Source organism: Acinonyx jubatus, chromosome A2 (genome assembly GCF_027475565.1).
Source record: "Acinonyx jubatus isolate Ajub_Pintada_27869175 chromosome A2, VMU_Ajub_asm_v1.0, whole genome shotgun sequence".
Taxonomy (NCBI): domain Eukaryota; kingdom Metazoa; phylum Chordata; class Mammalia; order Carnivora; family Felidae; genus Acinonyx; species Acinonyx jubatus.
The window spans coordinates 155,835,602-155,857,298 of NC_069383.1; the positions used below are offsets into that span (position 1 = coordinate 155,835,602).

At 58.0% G+C, this 21,697-nt stretch overlaps 3 protein-coding genes across 5 annotated transcripts; all 3 read left to right on the forward strand.

Annotated features, from left to right (window-relative positions):
- Positions 1–261: 261 nt before the first annotated feature.
- PRKACA (protein kinase cAMP-activated catalytic subunit alpha) lies at positions 262–17,424 on the forward strand. Of its 3 annotated transcripts, none has more exons than XM_027050081.2 (10): positions 262–519; positions 8,484–8,545; positions 9,026–9,154; positions 11,102–11,200; positions 12,147–12,229; positions 13,030–13,156; positions 13,257–13,352; positions 13,440–13,562; positions 15,250–15,414; positions 15,836–17,424. In XM_027050081.2, exons 1-10 carry the CDS (start codon positions 474–476, stop codon positions 15,959–15,961), a joined length of 1,056 nt encoding a protein of 351 aa, XP_026905882.1. In that variant the 5' UTR covers positions 262–473; the 3' UTR covers positions 15,962–17,424. The 3 variants fall into 3 exon arrangements, with proteins under 3 accessions (XP_026905882.1, XP_014939470.1, XP_014939464.3); XM_015083984.3 differs by lacking the exon at positions 262–519 and adding an exon at positions 3,144–3,953; XM_015083978.3 differs by lacking the exon at positions 262–519 and adding an exon at positions 5,686–5,825.
- SMIM46 (small integral membrane protein 46) lies at positions 5,448–5,732 on the forward strand. Its single transcript, XM_053219758.1, has one exon. The coding sequence runs from the start codon at positions 5,448–5,450 to the stop codon at positions 5,730–5,732; it is 285 nt and encodes a 94-aa protein (XP_053075733.1).
- Positions 17,425–18,285: 861 nt separating the features above from the next.
- SAMD1 (sterile alpha motif domain containing 1) lies at positions 18,286–21,635 on the forward strand. The gene is made up of 5 exons (XM_053219750.1): positions 18,286–19,666; positions 20,105–20,399; positions 20,491–20,587; positions 20,686–20,797; positions 20,895–21,635. Exons 1-5 carry the CDS (start codon positions 18,707–18,709, stop codon positions 21,051–21,053), a joined length of 1,623 nt encoding a protein of 540 aa, XP_053075725.1. The 5' UTR covers positions 18,286–18,706; the 3' UTR covers positions 21,054–21,635.
- The last annotated feature ends 62 nt before the right edge of the window (positions 21,636–21,697 follow it).

The window sequence follows — 21,697 nt, forward strand, 5'->3', positions numbered from 1 at the left end:
TTTGCCGGACGGCTCGCCTCCGCCAATTGGCGGCCTTGGTGGGCTGGCCAAGGGCCCTGTCGGGAACCTTAGCCAATCAGGTGCGCCGGCCCGCCCAGCTGAGGCCTCGCAAGCTCGCGAGTGGTGGGGCGTCCGCGGAGCGCGTCACGGGGCCGAGGGCCTATGGAGGCTCGGGAGGGTCGTGTAGGGCCAATGGGCAGCGGCGCGGCGCCGTCACTCAGGGAGGCCTAGGCCAATGAGCGGAGGGCTGCGGGGGCGTCACGGACAGCAGCAGCGGACTTGGGCTGAGGTTCCCGGGCGGGCGGGCGCGGAGAGACGCGGGAAGCAGGGGCTGGGCGGGGGTCGCGGCGCCGCAGCCAGCGCAGCCAACCCGAGGGGCCGCCGCCGCCGCCCAGCGCGCTCCGGGGCCGCCGGCCGCCGCCAGCACCCGCCGCGCCGCAGCTCCGGGACCGGCCCCGGCCGCCGTCGCCGCGATGGGCAACGCCGCAGCCGCCAAGAAGGGCAGCGAGCAGGAGAGCGGTGAGTGCCCGGGCCGTGACCCCGATCCCGGCCTCGCGCTGCCAGCCCCCACCCTGTCCATCACCGCCTGGCCCCTCCTCCTACGCCCCCCCCCCCATTTCTCTCTGCTCATCCCCCAGCACCCCTTCTCCCTGCCTGTCCAAGGTTGGGGCCCAGAGCCCGCGTAAGACCCCCGAAGGGGCCTCTTTGCCAAAGGCCACCCCCCACCGCAAAGACTGTGCCCCCCCCCACCCAGCTGTCACTGCCAACCAAGGCACGTATGACCGCTGGGGCCCCACATGGGGCCCTGTCACCACCCCACCCCCTCCTTTCCAGGCCCCTCTTCCCAGATTCTAATCCCTCCACTTCCTCACTCACCTCTCCCACTGATGGGACCCACTACCAGACCCTGACCAAGGCTTCTGCCAGTTTGGGAGTGCTGTGGGGTCTGCCTCCACCCCGCAGGGACCTTGGCCACTTATTGACCACACCCCTCCCCCCTCCAGCCCCCGCCATCTTTCTCCTGCCCTTCCCCTTTTCACCTTATCACAGCCCCCCTCCAAACCCACTCTGCCCCCCTTAAGCATTTCCCAGAGCCACCTCCAGCATTGTTTTTCCCTTGTGTGTCACTTGGCATGGGGGACAGGATCTTTCTGGGTCCCTCTGCCCCTCTCTCATCCTGTCACTCTGCCTCTCTGCTTGTGTTCCCTCCTCCAAGCAAACGTCTGTCCCTTGCTGGGGTAGCAGACTGTTTGTGAACCTAGGGAACTGCTTCAGTGCTTCCAAAGCCAAGTTGGGCCCATCTTGCTGGGAGTCATTGCATCTTCTTTCCTGGGTTGGGGGTAGGGGGGCAGCAGCAAAGCCCCTTCCTATCTCCTGGTGTGCCGTGAGCTCTAGACTTCTTGGAGTGCCCCTAAATAAATGGTTGTTTCACAAGTGAGGCGCTGTCATTCACCCAGTTCCCAGGACTTCTTCACCCGCTCCTGGCTCAGGATGAAGAGTGGGATATGAAGTGCCTGGGTTTAGCAGGGCTCATTCAGCTTGAGCTGGGATGGTGAGAAAGGGGACTTGAGGCTTGACAGTGGGGAGAGTAGTGAGTGATATCTAATGACTTGCTTTGCCAAGGGACAAATAGATTCTGATCATTCCCAGGGCTCAGCCAGAGAGAAGTCTGTTTCCCCCTCAGCCCCCAAATTATGTTGGCCTTTTTGTCCCAGAGAGATTCTGTATGTATTTTGTCTGCATTCTGGAAATGCCTTCAGAAATGGCCTCAAGCCCCTTCCTCAGTTCCTCCAACTCTTAAAATGTCATCACTCCAGACCTATAGCTGGCGCTTAGCTAGGGTCCCCTTCCAGTTACCCAGAAATAGTCAGAGTTGAAAAGAGAGGCCATGTCCAAATACACCCTTCCCAATTTCCGGTCTCAGACCCCTGCATCTGAGTCCTTTGAATACCCCCTCCCAGAAGGATCCAGGCATGAAACCCAGGGAACTTTATTTCCACGCGGATTCAAATGGCAGAACTCAGAATCACCAAGCAGCCATGAGAAGGCCTGACATGTCACCAATGGGCGGGGGACAGGGAGGCAAGTGCCTGTAGCTGAGCGCTTGATGACAGAAGAGCAGGTGGGTAGTGACCAAAAAAGGTCTGGGCATGAGCTCGGAGGGGACTAGGCAGAGGGGGAGGGGCTGGGCCCCCAGCAGGTGAGGCTGGCTGGGAGGTAGAAGGTAGAGGCAGGCAAGCGATATATTGCAGTAGCTCAGTTGAAAGTTGGGGAGATGACATAGTCCTGGAAAACTTTCAAGGCGTATCAAACACATGCAGTGTGGGGCAGGAAGCCACCCAGGGAAAAGTATCTCCCCCGCCCCGAGAAAAAGATCAGAGGCTCTGGAAGGAACCGCTAATTCTCCCAGAGCGCGGGCTAGACACCCAGGAGTGGACTGTCACAATGAAATAGAGCTCCTATTTGTTGGGCATCTAGGATGTGCCAGGCTAAATGGTCTCCATAGATCCGTCCGCTTGAGTGATTTTTATAGTAGTTTTATCTGAATTTTCCAAACACGCCGAGTTTGACACGGATGATGTCAAAGAGGCAGGATTCACATCCAGACCCACTTAGCAGCCAGCTTCCTGGACCCCAGAATTTCCCAACCCAGATATTCTCAAGGTGCCTCCCTGATTTTTACTCTCTTCACTTATTTTTTCTTAATTGAAAATAATGAAGTTTTGAGCCACTTTCATTCGGATGCAAACTTTGATCTGTCCTAGGCAATCATATAAATGAAATCATGAGACCGCTGTGTCAGTTCTAGTCTCTGTGATACACATTAAAACATAACGTAACTGGAAAAACGAAACATCTCAAAAACGATTTTATGCCCTACCAATGGGACCCTGGCCACACTTTGGGAAATGCCGCAAGCTGTACGTCCTTCCAGAGACTTGCAGGGGCTCTCAGAGAACGAAATAAGGTGAGAGAGGAAGACCCTTTTTGCTCCGAGGCTCTGATTCCAAAAGGATGGAATTAGACAAAATTTGCCCTCGTGTAACTATGGTGGGGTGCCGGCGGGGGCGGGGGCAGTAGCCAGGCCAGCCTGCAGGGGGCACCTGAATTTCATCTGTCAGCTGCCAGCCTGACCTGGGGAAGGAAAATGCCCAAGCCACAGTAGGCACCACTTAGGCATCCTGCAGCCCCCGTGCTGCTGTCTCCACGGCAGGGCAGGACAGTGTCAGCTTCCTCCCAGGAAGGCAGGGATCTAGAACAAGCCCTGGGATGGGGCGGGGGAAATCTGTACACAAAGATGCCAAAGCCATTGGCAGGGGCCTGAGTAAGATGCTAAGAGAGCGTAGAAGAAGAGCAAGCCCAGGGGTCTGAGCAAGCTGGAGAACTGAGAGAAGGCAGTGGTCCCAAGAGGCCCAGGGACAGGCGGCCAAGTGGAGCTCAGGCCTTGGCTGGCACTGAACACTGGCCGTAGGCACCCCTGGGAGCTGGCCCACAGGAGAAGGGGCAGGGCTGGTGAGAGGGAGCCCCCAGATACCCCTCCAGGTCCCAGGGACAAGCAAATCCAGGCTCTCTGAGAAGTGTCCCCAAGAGGTTCCTGGCTGGGAAGAATTGGGGCCCTGTAACATCCTTCAGAAGTCTGTCTGAGAGGCAAACACCTGTGCACCGGCAGTTGTACGGGTGCCCAAGAGGGTCCTGTCAAGGCAGCTTTTTCCTCAGCCAGGAAGGCCTACAGAAGCTGGAGGGCCCTATCTGTCCCTCCCCTGCACCCATTGGTCCCTAAGTTAGGTTTCTCTTCCTGCCACCACCCCCCAAACTCCCTGCCTCCCCCTTATAGATAGGGCATTGGGGATGGGTAACCAAGCTGGTACAGCAGGTCTCATGAGCCTTCCCAGCCACCGTAGTCTTGGTGCCCTGAGAGGAAGACTGAATGATGGCTTCCAACCCCAGCGATGGTGAGGATGAGCCCTGTTGCCATAGCAACTTCCCAGGCACTGTCTGCCCCTCAAGCCAGGGAAGGGCTGCAGTGGGGTTTAGGGAACAGGTGGCAAGGAAGAGTCTGTGGACCCCTGGCTGGCCCTGGAAACCCCTCCCTTACTAACAACCCTGGCCTTGGGGGCCTGGGGAAGACCAGAGGTGTGGGTAGTTCAGACAAGGGGAGATGGTCCACCCAGAGTAGGAGTCCAGCTCAGACTGAGGCAGTAGAGTGGTCCAGCCCAGTGTTGGGTTAAGCTCAGAATGGGTGTTGGTTCAATTCAGCAGTGGAGTCCAGGTCTTAATGGATGATGGTTGAGTACAGAATGGGGGTCCATCCGACTGGGGGTGATCCAGTCCACAATAGGGATCTAGTTCAGAATAGGAGTTGGTCCAGTCCATTGTCGGGGTCTAGCCCAGAGCAGGGGATCCAAGCTAGATTAGAGGAATCAGCCAGCCCAAAGTAGGGGCCCCAACCCAGGCTGGGCATCCTTGTCCCAGAATTCCCAGGACAAACAGGTTTCAGAGGGCAAAGTGTGCTGAGATTGCTATCTGCTGAGGGGGCTCTGAGGCTGGGCTTCCTCCTCATGCTGTGGCCCTGGCTTTTTGAAGGGTGTCTGGGGTTCTGTCAGCCCCAATCGAATCCAGACCAGAATGGAGGCTGGCAGCCACCCCCCATCCCCCATAGGAGACATAGCAGTGGGGTGGTTTCATAAGCCAGGAGCTGGCTGGGTTTCCCTTCTCTGCCACTTCCTGTTGTCAGCAGAGGCCAGGGGTGCTGGGCACTTTCAGGGAAGCTGCCACTGACCCTCCACTTTTTGGGGGACCTGGAAAGAAGGAGGAAGATGGTCAAGGCTGCCTCCCCCTCCCCCACCCCTAGGTTTAGCCTTTCGTTTCCGGTTGGACTTTCGTGGCTAAAAGCAGAGCCAAGCTCAGGGCAAGGTTTGACAGAGGCCAAGGACATCCTGCGATATCGGTCCCCTCTCTGCCCCTACATAGAAGCAGGACGAATCCAGATGTACCCACTTTTCTCTTGGAGTACCAGGATCTGGAGGCTCCAGGTTCAAAAAGGACTTGGGGAAGGAGCTAGGGTAGCCCTTGGCCATTTCCCCCCCCCCCCGCCTTTCTCTCCAGCGGCTCTTTCAGCTAATTAACGGGGCTCTAGGGCCTCTTTGGCCCTCAGGGAGCCCCTTGCTGCTGCCTGGGCCTAAACCTTAACTCCTTCCCCTCTGCCCAGTGGGCACTGCCCTGGGCACATCCGGTGCCATCCTCTGGGTAGTTCAGCACCCACTGAGGAAGTCAGGACCTGGCATCTTGGGAGCAGTGAAGTCTCTGGAACAGGAAGTTAGCTTTAGCACTCCACCCCTGGGGCAGCCAGGCCAGCCAGAAGGGACACCCTCAGGAGAATCTTCCCACTGCCTTCTGCCAAGGACGGCCTTTGCAAACCTTGGCCGGCCAGGAGCAGGTACCTTTAAATGCTTCCCTGGCAACCAGCTCCTCCTCCCCGGTCCCCCGAGGCCCTCCAGAGGAAGCCAGCTCAGAGGCTCTGCGTATTCCTGGTTTCCCTGCAGAGGGAAGATTCCAGGGAGAGCCTAGGGCAGCCTGGGATGGATATGGGGTCAGGCAGTGGCCAGGGCCGTGACTCGGAGACGACCTTCCAGCTGTGGCTCCAGCTGCTCCTCTGGGCCCACCTGACTGTCCGTTTCCTGGGCTACCTGCACCACGCCTTCTGGGCACCTAAGGCGCGGCCAGCACCCTGAGCCCCCCTGGCCAGGGGCAGATGGGTCCCAGCTCACTCTATCCCTCTCCACCCTTCCCATTGCACCCTCTGCTGGAAGAGGTAGGAAGCAGAGGTGAGTATGGGGACTCCAGGCTGGGGTTCCCTCCCATCATGATCCCTCTTTATCTGTCCAGTCCTTCTGGCACTGTCCCCCCTCCCCCACCACTGCACCCAAATCTGGCAAGCCAATGGCACCAGAAGGGACCCAGTCTTGGCCCTTTTATCCTTTGAGAGTCCAGAGAAGAGCTGTACTAGGACCAGGGCACCCACGGAGCCCCTCAGTGGGGTACCAGCGGACAGCCAGAAGCGCAGGCCCACTGAGACAGGAAAAAGCAGAATGTGGCAGTTCTCAGGGATGGCCGAGAGCAAAGAGGGAAGCAGGACCGGGCGTCCTCCTGGATTCTTTCCACACCCCTTTCTTTGCTCTCTTGGGTCGGCAGAGGTAAAATCCCAAGAGGGTACCCTCTCCCCCAACCTTCATCGAGAATTCAGGGCATGTGTTTGGAGGTTGCCAAGGAGGGTGCAGTGTGTCAAAAAAGATCCTGCTAGTGAAAGCACTGAATTTGGTGCAGCCCCCAGGTCTCAGGATGTTGGTGGCCCAGCCAAGTATCGGCCTAGAACTCCTGGCCATTCCTTGACTGCCCCCTGTCTGCCCAGTCACTCCCTTTAGGGCTTTCCTAGCCAACAGTCTCTCCATCTGCCGCTCTTGTAGCCCCGTGGAAGGCCCTTGTCTCTAAACTCTGAGGGGTTCTTGGGGACAGTGGGAGCGGTGGCCACCCATGAGGCTGTGTGGGATTCCTGGCATGGTGTATGCGTAGTCCGGGCAGGTGACAGGCAAGGCCAGAGTGCACATGTGCAGGACCCCTTGGGTGGCAGTCGCCACAAGAACAGGGGGTGGAAGACCACTCTGTCTGTGGGCCACCCTGGTGAACTGCCCCCAGGGTGAAACTTGTGGGCAGTGAGGTCCGGCAGGCAACCTCAGGCCTGGTCAGTCTTAACAAGTGCAGTGAGAGTGGCAGCAGGTCTGACCCATTAGGGCAGGAATCAAGCATAGAAAGCATTCAGCCCAGCACTGGCACACAGGAAGGGTCCCTGAACAGCAGCAAGCCTGGCCCCAGCTGGTGGTTACAAGGACAGGACTGTACTGTAAGAATCCATCAGACTAGGGGCGCCTGGGTGGCTTAGTCGGTTGAGCGTCCGACTTTGGCTCAGGTCATGATCTCACAGTTCATGGGTTGGAGCCCCACGTTAGGCTCTGTGCTGACAGCTCGGAGCCCGGAGCCTGCTTCGGATTCTGTGCCTCTCTGTCTCTCTGCCCCTGCTCGCACTCTGTGTCTCTCTCTCTCAAAAATAAATAAACATTAAAAAAAAATTTTTGTTAATAAAAAAAGAATTCATCAGACTGTACACTTAAAGTCTGAACAGTCAATGCACCCTCTGTGTTTTATACCTCGATTTTTTTTAATGTTTATTTTTTTTTTGAGAGAGAGAGAGAGACAGAGCGTGAGTGGGGGAGGGGCAGAGAGAGAGGGGGAGACACAGAATCCGAAACAGGCTCCAGGCTCTAAACTGTCAGCACAGAGCCCGATGTTGGGCTCCAACTCATGAACCGTGAGGTCATGCCCTGAGCCGAAGTCAGATATTTAACCAACTGAGCCACCCAGATGCCCCATACTTCAATTTTTGAAAATACTTAAAAGCAAAATGATAGTTGCCATTTATATGGCACTAAACCCCATACCAGCCACTATCCAACCCCCTTTGCCAAGATTAGCTCATTCAGTCCTTAAAACCCCCGGCCGTGTCATTACTATTATTGTCCCTATTTTACAGATGAGAAAAACTGAGGCCCAGAGAGGTAAGGTCAGTTGTCTAAGGTTGCACAGCTCATCAGAGACCAGGCTGGGATTTGAACTTGATCTTGTCCCAGAGTCCTGGCCCTTAAGTGCTTTGCTGGGCTCCTTCTCAGCCTTGACGAGAATGCCTATTTTCAAGCCTCGGTTTCCTAGGGTGTTAAATGGGAAGAATGGATAAAAGGAAAGTTGGTAGGTAGGCCAAATGAGATAGTGGAGACAAAGCAGCAGATCCAGGAGGCCTTCAACATTAGCCGGTTGGTGATATTCGCCTTGGGGTGCTGAAGGGCCCATGGGTGTGGGTATTGGGTAAGGCTCCCCTTGAACCAGCTCCACAGCAAGGAAGGGCCCCTGGACTGGCAAAGGCAGGATTGGGGCCAGCTGGGGGCCAAGGCAACAGCTGAGCCCCCCAAGGCGCCTGCTACCCGAGCCCCGGAGGCCTCCACCCAAGGCCCGGCCTCCCCAGAGAAGGGGCTAGAGGAGCAGCCAAATCCCCAGGCTATAAATATCTTGGCTGCCGTCGGCCCTGGCCATGGAATGTCGGTCAGAACTGGGGCGAGTGGGGGTGGGCTGGCCTGGGCACAACTCTCGGTACCCCTAAGAGTAACCCCCAAGTCACCTTGTACCCCATTTGGGACAAAGTTAAGGTTGGATCCCACTTCCCTGAGTAAAGGGGTCCCAGACCCCAGCCCAAATCAGGGCCCCCCAGAGCTATTCTCCAGCTCAAGCAGGGCACTTGAAGCTACTGGGAAAGGGTCAGTCTCTGGGTTGAGACAGCTGCACCCCACTTTGCACAAATGGGCATCTCCCCAGGAATAGCCTAGGCCCACCCTGACGAGTTAAGAGTCTCTATCTAACTCTCTCTCTTTTCCTTTCAGTGAAAGAGTTCTTAGCCAAAGCCAAAGAAGATTTTCTTAAAAAATGGGAAAATCCTGCTCAGGTAAGCCCCCTGAAGCAGAGCCCTGGAAGGAGTAAGCCGATGGCCCCCCCATCCTCCAGCTGTGTCCCCATAACATGGCAAGGATTTTTAGGGCCATGTGGAGGGCTCCAGACCTGCCCCCATTTGCTCCCTAGATGCCTGTGGGGGCTCCTGGGTGGAGGCACCCAATCACCCACTGCCAGGCTCCCCCACCCCACCACCCCCATCCCCCTGGTAGCCCCTGCCCCCCCCCCCCCCCCAACGCAGCTGCCAGCAGTTCCTGGGCCCCAGGCCAGGGCCGGATCTGGCCCCTGCCACCAGCCTTAAGGAATGTGTCTTCGCCATCTTGTTTTTCCGCCCCCTGTCCTCACCCCCATCACATGCCACCCACCCCCCAGGGCCCCCTCTGCTGGTGGCAGAGAGGATGCCCCAGACCTTGACCTTGCAGGCCACTTGGGTGGGGGGGGGGGTCCCTGACCCTCCCAACTTCTCTGCCCACAGAATACAGCCCATTTGGATCAGTTTGAACGAATCAAGACCCTCGGCACGGGCTCCTTTGGGCGGGTGATGCTGGTAAAGCACAAGGAGACCGGGAACCACTTTGCCATGAAGATCCTCGACAAACAGAAGGTAAGCCCAGCCCCGCCAGGAGGCCGCCATCCCACCCACCAGGCCTTCGTTCGGGCTGTTCCCACTGACTGGCTGGTCTTCCTAACTATCTGTTCACCGACTGTTTCCTGAGCCTTCGTGACGTGCCAGACTCAAGGGCCAGAAGGGCCCTTACTGCCTTCATGAAGCTTCCCCCCACACCAGCCGCTGATGAGAATCTAGGCAGGGGACACGGGTTCAGACACCCAGCCTGTATCAAGGCAGCCAAAAGTCTCCCTGGGAAAAGTGTTTTATTCACACAGACCTCATCTCTAGAAATATTTTTGAGACCCTGCGTAATGCCAGGAGCTGCTCTAGAGCAGCACCATCCAACAGAAGTGTACTATAAGCCATGTATAGTTTTAAATTTGCCAGAAACCCCACTTAAAAAGTACAAAGAGGGGCACCCGGGTGGCTCAGTCGGTTAAGCATCTGACTTCAGCTCAGGTCACGATCTCACGGTTCATGAGTTGGAGCCCCACGTTGGGCTCTCTGGGATCCTCTGTCTCCCTCTCTGCCCCTCCCCCGCTTGCACACGCACTCCCTGAATGAATGAATGAATGAATGAATGAATAAATAAATAAATAGTAAAAAGAAACAGGTAGAATTAATTTCAACGACGTGCTTTAATTAAGCCAGTATATCTATGATATTATGATTTCAGTGTCTGTAACCAGTGTAAAAATATCATTAGTGAGACATTTTATATTCTTTTTTTCCTGTGTCAAGTCTTCAAAATCCAGCATGTGTTTTACCCTTACACCTCTGTTCCGATGTTAACTTTTCCCTAGAAAAACCAGAAAAAGCAGAGAAGTTGGAAAAGCACATTCACACACAGCCCAGGTGTTCCAATGAGTAACTGCATTGAGTGTTTTTATATTTTCATTTTAGAACCTTAAAATTTTTAAATTTTTAAAAAATTTTTGAATGTTTATTTTTGAGTGAGAGAGAGAAACAGTGCGAGCTGGGAAGTGGGAGAGAGGGAGGGAGACACAGAATCCAAAGCAGGCTCCAGGCTCCAGGCTGTCAGCCCAGAGCCCAATATGGGGCTCGAACTCACAAACCTCAAGATCATGACCTGAGCCGACGTCAGATGCTTACCCGACTGAGCCACCCAGGCGCCCCTAGAACCTTAAAACTCAGTTCCCCAGTCAACTAGCCTGGTTCTAAGTGCTCAGCAGCCATACCTGGCTGGCGTGGATTATACTGGGCAGCACAGGTATAGACCCACAGGATATAGCTATGAGCAAAGCAGAAAAAGCCCTACACAGCAGATGAGAGCTGACTGAGGGGCCAGCCTGCCTGCACACGACATGCGGGCCTGATACTGACTAGCTGCAAGTGACCTTGGGCAAATCACTTCCCTTCTCTGCATCTGGATCTTCGAAAATGGCATGTTCACAGTGCATACCCCTCAGGGCTCTTGTTTCTATGTGTGAGGCACCTGCTGGGGACAGCTGAGGGTTGAGGAGGAATTAGCCTGGGGTTTGAGTGGCTGTGTGGAGGGTGCCCTGGATGCAGGAAGGGTATTTCTAAACAACCCATCTCGTAGGCATTACTCTTGCTTGTCTTTTCAGTTTCAGCTTAGCTGCCCCTTCCTCCAGGAAGCCTTCTCTGACTTCCCCCTCCCCCTGACTTTACTAGACACCTTATCTGGGCATCCAGAGGCCCCGAGCTTCCCCCAGCACGGCTCTGACACCTCTGGGCCGTGAGGCCTGGTGACTCACATATTCTTGCCCTGAACCGCATGCCATGCAGGGACAGGCAGCTTCTGCCTTCTGGATGTCCCCAGCATTCAGCCCAAGGCTCCACAGACCATAAGCACTCAAAGGAACTAGCCCAGCCCGGGCACCTCTACTTCCAGGCATCGGGGAAGAGGAGGACCCTCTCACACACCATTCTCTTCGCCCTCCCTTCCCACCCCTGCAGGTGGTGAAGCTGAAACAGATTGAGCACACCCTGAACGAAAAGCGCATCCTGCAAGCGGTCAACTTTCCGTTCCTCGTCAAACTCGAGTTCTCCTTCAAGGTGGGGTCCCCACACCCAGTGGCCAGGGCCACTGCTGGCTGGTACAGCCTCTGGGCTCCCAGAGCTGGGACGGGGGCCAAGGACAAGCAGTGGCTGCCCAAGGAGGCAGGCCCACTGACAGGAAGGAAGGAGAGCCCCAGAGGGATGCTAGGGGGCAGGAGTCAGCCTGAGACTCTGGGAGACCCGTGTTCAACTCCTGGGCACACTAGCTTCTAGCTTGAGAACCTTGGGCAAGTCGCCCAACCTGGATGCCATCCCTGCAAACCGCCTCTGCCTTTTACAGCAAGCACCTGGCACACGGCTATAGGCACAGGCTGTGCCACGCAGCCTGGATTCAAATCCCAGCTCTCTGCACTTCCCAGGCTATTTGGCGCTGGTGAGGGACTTCACTGCCCTGAGCCTCAGTTTCCCCATCTATAAAATGGGGATCATAACGGCCCCCATCTGAAGGGGTTGCCGTGACTGTTCCGAGCACAGTGTGAGCACCCTGCCTGAGCTATTTTGGATGCTGCCCTAAGCTGTGACTGCACGATCTGGGAAAAGCCATTCAAGGCCTAAGACCCAGGCAGTCACAAGGGCCCCATGCGTGACTGAAAGCAAAATTGTCATCTCAGGCTTTGGTCAAGACAGTCTCAGACATGAGCCACCATGGGGTCCTCTCTCCAGCCCAGGCCTGCTGGCCGGTCCCTTACACCCCACCCGCCGGTGCTCACTTTCACCCCCTATAAGCAAGATAAGAACTGCCCCCTTCATCTTCATGAGCAGAAGGAAGCAAGACGGGTGGCTCAGGAAGTACAGTGCCTGGCGCTCAGAGCAGACTTCTCATGGGAGCCAGGATTGTCGTTGTCGCTTTATTTTGGAACACCTGCCACGTAAGGGCACCAGGCCTTCAAATGGGGCCTTAGGCTTAGGGAGCGGGGCCCTGATCAGCTGCTGCTTCCCATAGGACAACTCGAACTTATACATGGTCATGGAGTACGTGCCTGGCGGGGAGATGTTCTCACACCTGCGGCGGATTGGAAGGTTCAGGTGAGCTGGCCAGCCCCTGCCATCATGGGCCCGGGTGTGTCCATGGGTGTCGTTGCGTGACCAAGCTGTCCTGGGGACGTGAAGTGGGCTCTCGGGGTCTGTCTGGGTACTTGTTCCCGCTGAGCCAAGGAATCTGTGATTTCTCAACCACCACAAAACAAAATAAACATGGTGACTCTAGGTGTCACCATTTAAGTTGGCAGTTTTAAAATGTACGCTATTGTTTTCCTTATGTATATAGAAACGCACTTTGCATACAACAGAAGGCACAGGTGTTCAGTGTTCTGCTCCATGAGTGTTGACAGTTACATACGCCGTGAAACCGCCACCCGAAATACCATATAGAGCATTTCCACCACCCTAGAAAATTCCCTCGAATCCTTTGCTTGGCAAATCCTTTCTGGTTTCAAACACCATGAGTGTGTTCGGTCTGAGTTTGGCCGTGTTATAAGTGGAATCACCCAGTTCATATTTTCTTGGTTCCTTTCTTCTCCTGCTTCCCATGATCATTTTCACATCTAGTCGTGTTGTTGAGTATATTCATCGTCCATCCTGGCGGTGATGTGGGTACAATTCCATTGTACGAACCTACCACAGTCTGATTCTGTTGCTCTGTCGACGGACATCCAGGCTCTTTCCCGTGTGGGGTCACACACGAGAGTCTGCCCTGCTTACAGATTTTCAATAGCTGGGCCGGAGGTGGCCCTGTAGGCCCAGCTGCTAGACCATTGGGAGGTAGGCAGGTCGTGCCAGATGTGGCCACCCGCACTCACCGTCCCCTCCCCGATTGTCCCCATCAGTGAACCTCACGCGCGCTTTTATGCGGCCCAGATCGTCCTGACCTTCGAGTACCTGCACTCACTTGACCTCATCTACCGGGACCTGAAGCCGGAGAACCTCCTCATTGACCAGCAGGGCTACATTCAGGTGCCCACCAGGCCGGGCGGGCAAGGGGCAGGCCCAGGCGGCCGAGGGCTGGACCCACCCTCCCTCCTTCCTGGCCAACAGCCCGTTCTCGTGCCCGCAGGTGACAGACTTCGGTTTTGCCAAGCGTGTAAAAGGCCGCACCTGGACCTTATGCGGGACCCCTGAGTACCTGGCCCCGGAGATCATCCTGAGCAAAGTAGGCACCGCCCCGCCCACCCCACTGCCCTGAGGCCCACCCCCTCCCTGCCCTCCTCCCCTCACACTGTATCCCTTCTCACTCTAGGGCTACAACAAGGCTGTGGACTGGTGGGCCCTAGGGGTTCTCATCTACGAGATGGCCGCTGGCTACCCGCCTTTCTTCGCTGACCAGCCGATCCAGATCTATGAGAAGATTGTCTCTGGGAAGGTGAGGCCTAGATAACAGTGGCTAAGCCCCCAGACAGACCCTTCCCCCACCAGTTCTGCTCACCATGGAGCCCTGCTTATTGTCAGAACAATCTGGAAGTTCATTGAGTTAGGCCAAGCAATGAAGCTGGGTGCACCAGCCACCTTAACAGGCGAGCACCTCACACAACCTCCCCATCTAATCCTGGACCCACACTGCTGAAACTTCAAGGGCTTCCAAAATCCCAAGCCTCACCTGAACACCTCTCCAGCCCAACAGGAGGCTCAGCTCGCCTCCAGTCGCCCCACTGAGCCTGACTTTTCACAGTAGAAAAGAGACCATGTGCAGTTTGCAGGTGCCCCTCCAGACCTTGCAGGGATCACTTAGGGTATGTGGCCCATGCCTCCCCTCCCAAATTCAGACTTCCTAACTCTCAGGGTGCAGGTAGGGGGGACAGAAATGTTAACAGGGTGTGGTGATACATGCTCACTGCCCCACAATGCACCCCCTCAGCTCTACCCCAGCACTTTGAAAGAGTGATGGAGCTCAGGCTTGGAGAGGGGAAATGTCTGGCCTGGGACCACACCACGGCATCATCCTAGGCTAGGCCCCCAGGTCTCGTGATAGGTTGGGAACCCCACCTCTGCCCTCAGCTCACTACCTTGCTGCGGGGACCCAGCCATCCTTCCACCTAGCCCAGGAATTAGTGGGAACAGCTCAGCCTGGGGCAAGTGCCTTCACCCCTCTTACTCATATGAGAATGGGGGGACCAGACACTTCTCAGCTGCGAGGTGGGGTCACTAAAAAGGGGAAGACGAGGTGTCTGCCCCCAGGCAGAACAGAAATTGCAGGGAAAATGGCCCAAAGTAGAAAAAGAAAAAAAAACCATGGACAGTTCTGAGGGGGAAGAGAAGATGAGCGTAACTCCCTTCTTTGTAGCATTTTTCAGTTCCCACGCACCCTCGGCAGTATTATCTCCCTCATGCAACTCTGGGATATCTGCCCCATGCCAGAAAGGCAGGCGCAGGCCCAGAGAGGTTAAGGGCCATGGCCAAGGTCACACAGCATGTAAAATGTAGAGCGTTGCTGAAAGTCACTTCTTGTAGCTGTAAATCCAGTGACTACTTGCAAACAAAGTTTGGGCTCCCAGGGTTTGGGGAAGTTTCTGGGAAAGTTAAACTGGACCTTAAAGAGAAGAGTCAGTCAGTGGAGAGAGGGGGAATCAGAAAAACAATTGTTCCTCTCCTAACCATGACTATTTCAGAAATCCCCAGACACCAGTAGAGCTGCCTGAGGAAGCAGTAGCTAAGAATGCATGTTCTGGACTCCCAACAGACCCAAGATTAAACACCCCCGTCCCACTCCTCTGTGTGACCTTAGGCAGGCTATTTAACCCCTCTGAGCCTGTTTCCTCTTCTCTAAAATGGGAAGCATCGTAGCATTTACCTTAGAGCAGCAGTGCTCAAAGCGACCCCCTCTCCAGCAGTATCAGCATGGCTGACGAACTGGCTAGGTACATGGGTTCTCAGGCCCCACTCAGACCTCCGGAACCAAACTCCAGTGGGCCCAACCAGCTGTTTTCATGAGATTCTGAAGTGCACTCAAATTGGCGGCCCTCTACCTGGTAGGTCTATGAGGCAGCAAAGGCAACCCAGGCTCCCCAAAGTCCAGACAACTTGCCCACCCTGTGTTAACCCCCTCTCTCCAGGTGCGGTTCCCATCCCACTTCAGCTCCGACCTGAAGGATCTGCTGCGGAACCTACTGCAGGTGGACCTCACCAAACGCTTTGGGAACCTCAAGAACGGAGTCAACGATATCAAGAACCACAAATGGTTTGCCACAACTGACTGGATCGCCATCTACCAGAGGAAGGTGGGCCGCCTCCTTCCCCGTGCCACGTGCTCCCCCCCCCCCCCCCCCAGTGCACTGAGGGTTTGGGGAGGAGGCTGTAAGCGAGAGAGGGCTGCCAGTGGAGAGATGGAAAGGGAAGTGGCATTTGAAAATAGGCCACAGGCTCTGAGTCAACCTAGCTGAGGCACCTTAGAGCAGTGGGGGTCTAGAAATGGGATTGTGGGGTCATTTGGCCACTCTGTGACCTTGGGCAGGAGATGCCCCTCTGGTGAGTTGGCTATAATGAGACTCTTAGGTTATTAAGGTGAATTCACAGCCTGATGCTAAGCTCAGGCCTGGGTCAGAGTAAGTCATCTCATAAATGTTAGGCCATTCACATTTATTGTTATAAGGATGATTATGTTGACTACTGAGGTCTGGGTGGTTCTTAACCCCTCTCCAGGTGGAAGCTCCCTTCATACCAAAGTTTAAAGGCCCTGGGGACACGAGTAATTTCGACGACTATGAGGAGGAAGAGATCCGAGTCTCCATCAATGAGAAGTGTGGCAAGGAGTTTACTGAGTTTTAGGGGTGTGCCTATGCCCCCATGGGTTTTCTTTCTTTCTTTCTTCTTTCTTTTTTTTTTTTTTTTTTTTTTTTTGGTGGGGGGTGGGTGGGAGGGTTGGATTGAACAGCCAGAGGGCCCCAGAGTTCCTTGCATCTAATTTCACCCCCACCCCACCCTCCAGGGTAGGGGGGAGCAGGAAGCCCAGATACATGGAGGGATGGAAACACCAGCTGCTCCCCCTCATTCCCTCACCCTCCTGCTCCCACCCCCAGACCCAACTGCTTTTGCCTTCCTCCTCCCCTAAAGCCCCCCCCCCCCGGCCACCCCCAACCAGCCTACTTCTGCCTGTTTTAAATGAGTTTCTGAGTTCCAGTCAGACCACGTCTTGCTGGTGTATTCAGGGACAGGGTGTGCAAAGAGAGGCCCAAACTTAACTCCATCCCCATTCCCCCAAACCACAGGCATCACTAACTAATGAAGGAAAGGCCAGCCTTCTCTTCAGAGCAATGGTGACTGGAGAGGAGAGATTTTAGTGACCTGTTCAGTGGGCTGCTTGCTAGAATTTAAAAAAAAAAAAATTTTTGTATACTCTTATTTAAGTTCCACCAGTGCCTCCCTCCCTCCTTCCTCTACCCTTACCCCTTCCATGCCCCCCACTTCCCAAATCCATTTTAACTAGGCTGAGAAGCAGACTGAATTTGTAAAGGAAGGAGCTGGGGTTCAAACCTCCGCCCCAAGCTGCTAATCTCCTCTGCTCCTCTGCCCACTCCCCCCACCTTGAGGTGGGGGGGTGTCCCCTGCCAAGCCTGGAAGGGTCTCAGCCCCTTTAGGAAGCCCCTATCCCCTTCTGCCCCAACAGACCTTTCTTCACCCTTGGGCTTCGGGACCGAGACAAAGCAGCTGCCCCTCTCCCTGCCAAAGAGGAGTTGCCCCCCAAAAAGATAGAAGGGGAGCCCCAACCCCAGGGTCTTTCCTCCCACCAGCACTCGCCCCAAACTCCTGAATTTTATTCTCAGCTAGATTTTAATGCCCAGCCTCCTCTCGGCTCAGTTGGGAAGGCAACCCCAGCAAAAGAAGGCAAAGCCCTCCTCCCTCTTGTGGCCCCGGGTTCAAGGCCAGGGTTGCTGGGGAGGGGCTGCCGGTTTTATTCACCTAGCAGCCTCCGCCCCCCCTCCCCCCAACCTGGGCGCTCCTCCTCTGCTTAGCTGTCAGGTGTCCATCACTCCTCCCCCCCCCCCCATTTGTGCTTTTTTCTCTCAACAGAAAAGTGGGGAGCCCCTGGGGAACCACCCCATTCATCCCCATATCTGTCTCTCATAACTTCTCCCCAACCAGGAGGAGCTCTCAGGCCTAGGATGGGGCCCCGGGTGGGCGCGGGGGCGATTCAACCTGTGTGCTGCGAAGGACGCGACTTCCTCTTGAACAGTGTGCTGTTGTAAACATATTTGAAAACTATTACCAATAAAGTTTTGTTTAAAAAAAAAGTGTCGCTGGTGTTCCCGACTTCGGTCACCCACCCACACACCCCCAGGGGTTTGGAAAGACCATTTCGGACCCCAACGTCCAGGCTGATCAGGACCTGGCCTGGAGTCTTTGTAAAACCGGGTTTAGCCGGAATTCCGCCACTACCCCGCCCTGCAGGAGAGGGGGGCGCCAAATTGCCCTTTGACCCTGGATTCGGGGTTCCCGAATCTGTGGCGCGCCCCCTCGGCGTCCAGCCCCCGGCCGAGAGGGCGCTCTAGGGAGACGCTGGGGCCGGCGCGCCGGGAGGCCGAGCGGCGGCGGAGGCGGCCCCGGCAAGGGGGGGGGTAAGGGGTGGGGGAGACGGTGCGCGCCCCCCTCCCCGCATCCTCGGCGCGGAGCGCGGGGACAAGCGCGCCGTTGGGGCGCGGGGGCGGCGACAGTCCGAGGGTCCCCGCGGCGCCCGACAAGCGCAGCGGCCCGGCCCGCGGGCGGCGAGTTCCCGGTAAGTGCGGTCCCGAGAGCGGAGCGCGCCGGGGAGGCGTGGAGAGGGGGGCTGGGCGCCGGGGACGTCTGGGTCCCGCGCCCAATGGCTGGAGGGCGGCCGAGCGCCGCCCGCCCGCCCCGCCCGCCCCCTCTCCCCTCCCCCCGGCGCTCCCCTCCCCCTCCCCCGCCCGCCGCTTTCCCCCGCCCCCGCCCCGGCGCCAACTCCACGGCGCCTCCTTAAAAAGCGCGCGGGAGTTGTAAGGGGGGGCCGGAGCGAGCCAGAGTGAGCGAGAGCGCAGGGTAAAGGGGGCGGGCGGGGGGCCCGAGCTCCACCTTAAAAGCGGGCGCGTGGGGGTGGGAGGGAGGAAGGCGGGCGGCGGGGAGGAGGGAGGGAGGGAAGGAAGGGGGGCCGGAGTGTCCCGGGCGCAGGGCGCGCGTGCGGCGGCGGCGGCGGCGGGGAGGGGCCGGCCGCGCCGCGCTCCCCTCCTCCCTCCTCGCATCCCCGGCCCCGCGCGCGCCCAGCAGAAGCGGGTCTGTGTGTGCGTGCGTGCGAGTGAGTGAGTGTGTGCATATTTTTTTCTCTCTTTTCTTTCTCTCTCACTGTTTTTTCTCTCTCTCGCTCCCTCTCTCTCGCTTTTTTTTTTTTTTTTTTTTTTTTTGCAAAGAAACAGCAGCGCCGCCGCCGCTCCGCCGAGGCGCTGCGCCCCCCGGGGGGGAGGCGGAGGAGGCGGGCAGCGGCGGAGGGAGGGGAGCCGGAGAGGGGGGCGCCGCGCTGGGAGGGAGGCAGCGCGCACGGTGCAGCCGGGCCGGGCGGGAGGCATGGCGGGGCCCCCGGCCCTACCCCCGCCGGAGACGGCGGCGGCCGCCACCACGGCGGCCGCTGCCTCGTCGTCCGCCGCTTCCCCGCACTACCAAGAGTGGATCCTGGACACCATCGACTCGCTGCGCTCGCGCAAGGCGCGGCCGGACCTGGAGCGCATCTGCCGGATGGTGCGGCGGCGGCACGGCCCGGAGCCGGAGCGCACGCGCGCCGAGCTCGAGAAACTGATCCAGCAGCGCGCCGTGCTCCGGGTCAGCTACAAGGGGAGCATCTCGTACCGCAACGCGGCGCGCGTCCAGCCGCCCCGGCGCGGAGCCACCCCGCCGGCCCCGCCGCGCGCCCCCCGCGGGGGCCCAGCCGCCGCCGCCGCCGCCGCCGCGCCGCCGCCCACGCCCGCCCCGCCGCCACCGCCCGCGCCCGTCGCCGCCGCCGCCCCGGCCCGGGCGCCCCGCGCGGCCGCCGCTGCCGCCGCCACAGCGCCCCCCTCGCCCGGCCCCGCGCAGCCGGGCCCCCGCGCGCAGCGGGCCGCGCCCCTGGCCGCGCCGCCGCCCGCGCCTGCCGCTCCTCCGGCAGTGGCGCCCCCGGCCGGCCCGCGCCGCGCCCCCCCGCCCGCCGTCGCCGCCCGGGAGCCGCCGCTGCCGCCGCCGCCACAGCCGCCGGCGCCGCCACAGCAGCAGCAGCCGCCGCCGCCGCAGCCACAGCAGCCGCCGGAGGGGGGCGCGGCGCGGGCCGGCGGCCCGGCGCGGCCCGTGAGCCTGCGGGAAGTCGTGCGCTACCTCGGGGGCAGCGGCGGCGCCGGCGGTCGCCTGACCCGCGGCCGCGTGCAGGGGTTGCTGGAGGAAGAGGCGGCAGCGCGGGGCCGCCTGGAGCGCACCCGCCTCGGAGCGCTCGCACTGCCCCGCGGGGACAGGCCCGGACGGGCGCCGCCGGCCGCCAGCGCCCGCGCGTCGCGGAGCAAGGTGAGCGCGCCGGGGAAAGGGCGGGGTGGGGGGGGTGGGTGCCGCGCTGTAGGCAGGTGCGGGCGAAGTTGGTGGTGGGGCGCGAGTCCCGGGAGGAACCGGGTGGCGGGCGGCCTTGGCTTTTCGCGTCTTCCCTGCGGGTTCGGCCCGTGGTGACCTTGGCAAGTGACTTAATCTTCCCGAGCCTCAGTTTCCTCTGCTTGTACAACGCGACTTAATAGCAGTAGCGACCCCTTGAGGTTGTTGAGCGAGTTTAGTGAGATTTGGCTACTAAGGGCTTTATTAACACAGAGCGTGGCACGGACTGAATGCGTAAAAGTTAGTCCGTGTTGATATTAAAGGTGGGTGGTAAGCACACCGCTCGATCCTGGATCACAGGGACTGGGCGAAAGGCCAGAACAGCCACTAACCTTTCCCTGCTTCTCTCCCTGGCACCAGAGAGGTGGAGAAGAGCGGGTGCTTGAGAAGGAAGAAGAGGAAGAAGATGATGAAGATGAAGATGATGAAGATGATGTGTCAGAGGGATCCGAAGTGCCGGAGGGTGACCGTCCAGCAGGTGCCCAGCACCACCAGCTTAATGGCGAGCGAGGCCCTCAGAGTGCCAAGGAGAGGGTCAAGGAGTGGACACCCTGTGGACCCCTCCAGGGCCAGGATGAGGGCCGGGGGCCAGCACCAGGCAGTGGTACCCGCCAAGTGTTCTCCATGGCAGCCATGAATAAGGAAGGGGGATCAGGTAAGGATCTCTCTGAGTTGGGGAAGGTTGCCTGATGGGGAGGAACTGAGCCCCAAGACAAAGCCACAGGCATATGCTTTTTCTTTCCCAGCCTCTGCTGCCACTGGGCCAGACTCCCCGTCCCCTGTGCCTTTGCCCCCAGGAAAACCAGCCCTCCCTGGGGCTGATGGGACCCCCTTTGGCTGTCCGTAAGTTGGGGAATTTGAGCCATGGGCGTGTTGCCTACCGACGTGTAATAGAACCAGAGGAGTATCGCTACTCACTGGTTCCCCTTGTTCTGCCACAGTTCTGGGCGCAAAGAGAAGCCGGCTGACCCTGTGGAGTGGACAGTGATGGACGTGGTCGAGTACTTCACTGAGGCCGGCTTCCCCGAGCAGGCAACAGCTTTCCAAGAGCAGGTGAGTTCCCAACCCTCAATGTACCCCTCTCTATCCCAGGGCCTCAGTGGTGGGGGGGAAGGGCGATCTGCTCTGACTGTCTGTCTGTCCCACCCAGGAAATCGATGGCAAGTCTTTGCTGCTCATGCAGCGCACAGATGTGCTGACTGGCCTGTCCATCCGCCTGGGCCCAGCCCTGAAAATCTACGAGCACCACATCAAGGTGCTGCAGCAAGGCCACTTTGAGGATGACGACCCCGATGGCTTTCTAGGCTGAGCACCCAGCCTCTCCCCTGCCCCAACCCATTCCAGCCCCCATCTCACCCGAAACCCCCAGAGTCCAGGAGCTGGATGGGGACGCTCTCAGCCCTCCTAACAGATTCCAGTGAGGGGGGTGTTCCTCCCTACTCCTCTCTTCCCTGTGTTTCCCCAGCATACATACATTTGGCCCCCAGCACATCCTGTACTCCATGATAGAGGAGTGTGGGGTGAGAACAGGGCCTGCTCATTTCACCCCAGGAAGCCAACCTCCCCCCCCCCCCCCCAAGTCTAGGTCATTTTTGGAAAAAAAAAAATGGGGGCTTCCCATCTCCCCTAGATCCTCTTCAGTTCAGCCAGATGTTTCCTATATAAATGTTTTGTTCTGCCTGTTCATTTTGGTGGGTGGCCTTTCCTCTCTCCCCCACCACCCACGCCCCATCCCGGTCTGCCCCTGGCCTCCAGCCCCTGGGAATAGCCGGGGTGGGGTCCCTGGGTCTTCCCTAACCCTCTTTCTTTCTGTTGGTTGTCGCTCCAGCTGGCCGTATTGCTTTTTAATATTGCACCGAAGGTTTTTTAAATAAAGTTTTAAAAAAAAAAATGCCGGGAGTTCACTTCATGAATGGAGTGGGGGAGGGGGGTGAAGAGCAAACGGGGGGGGGG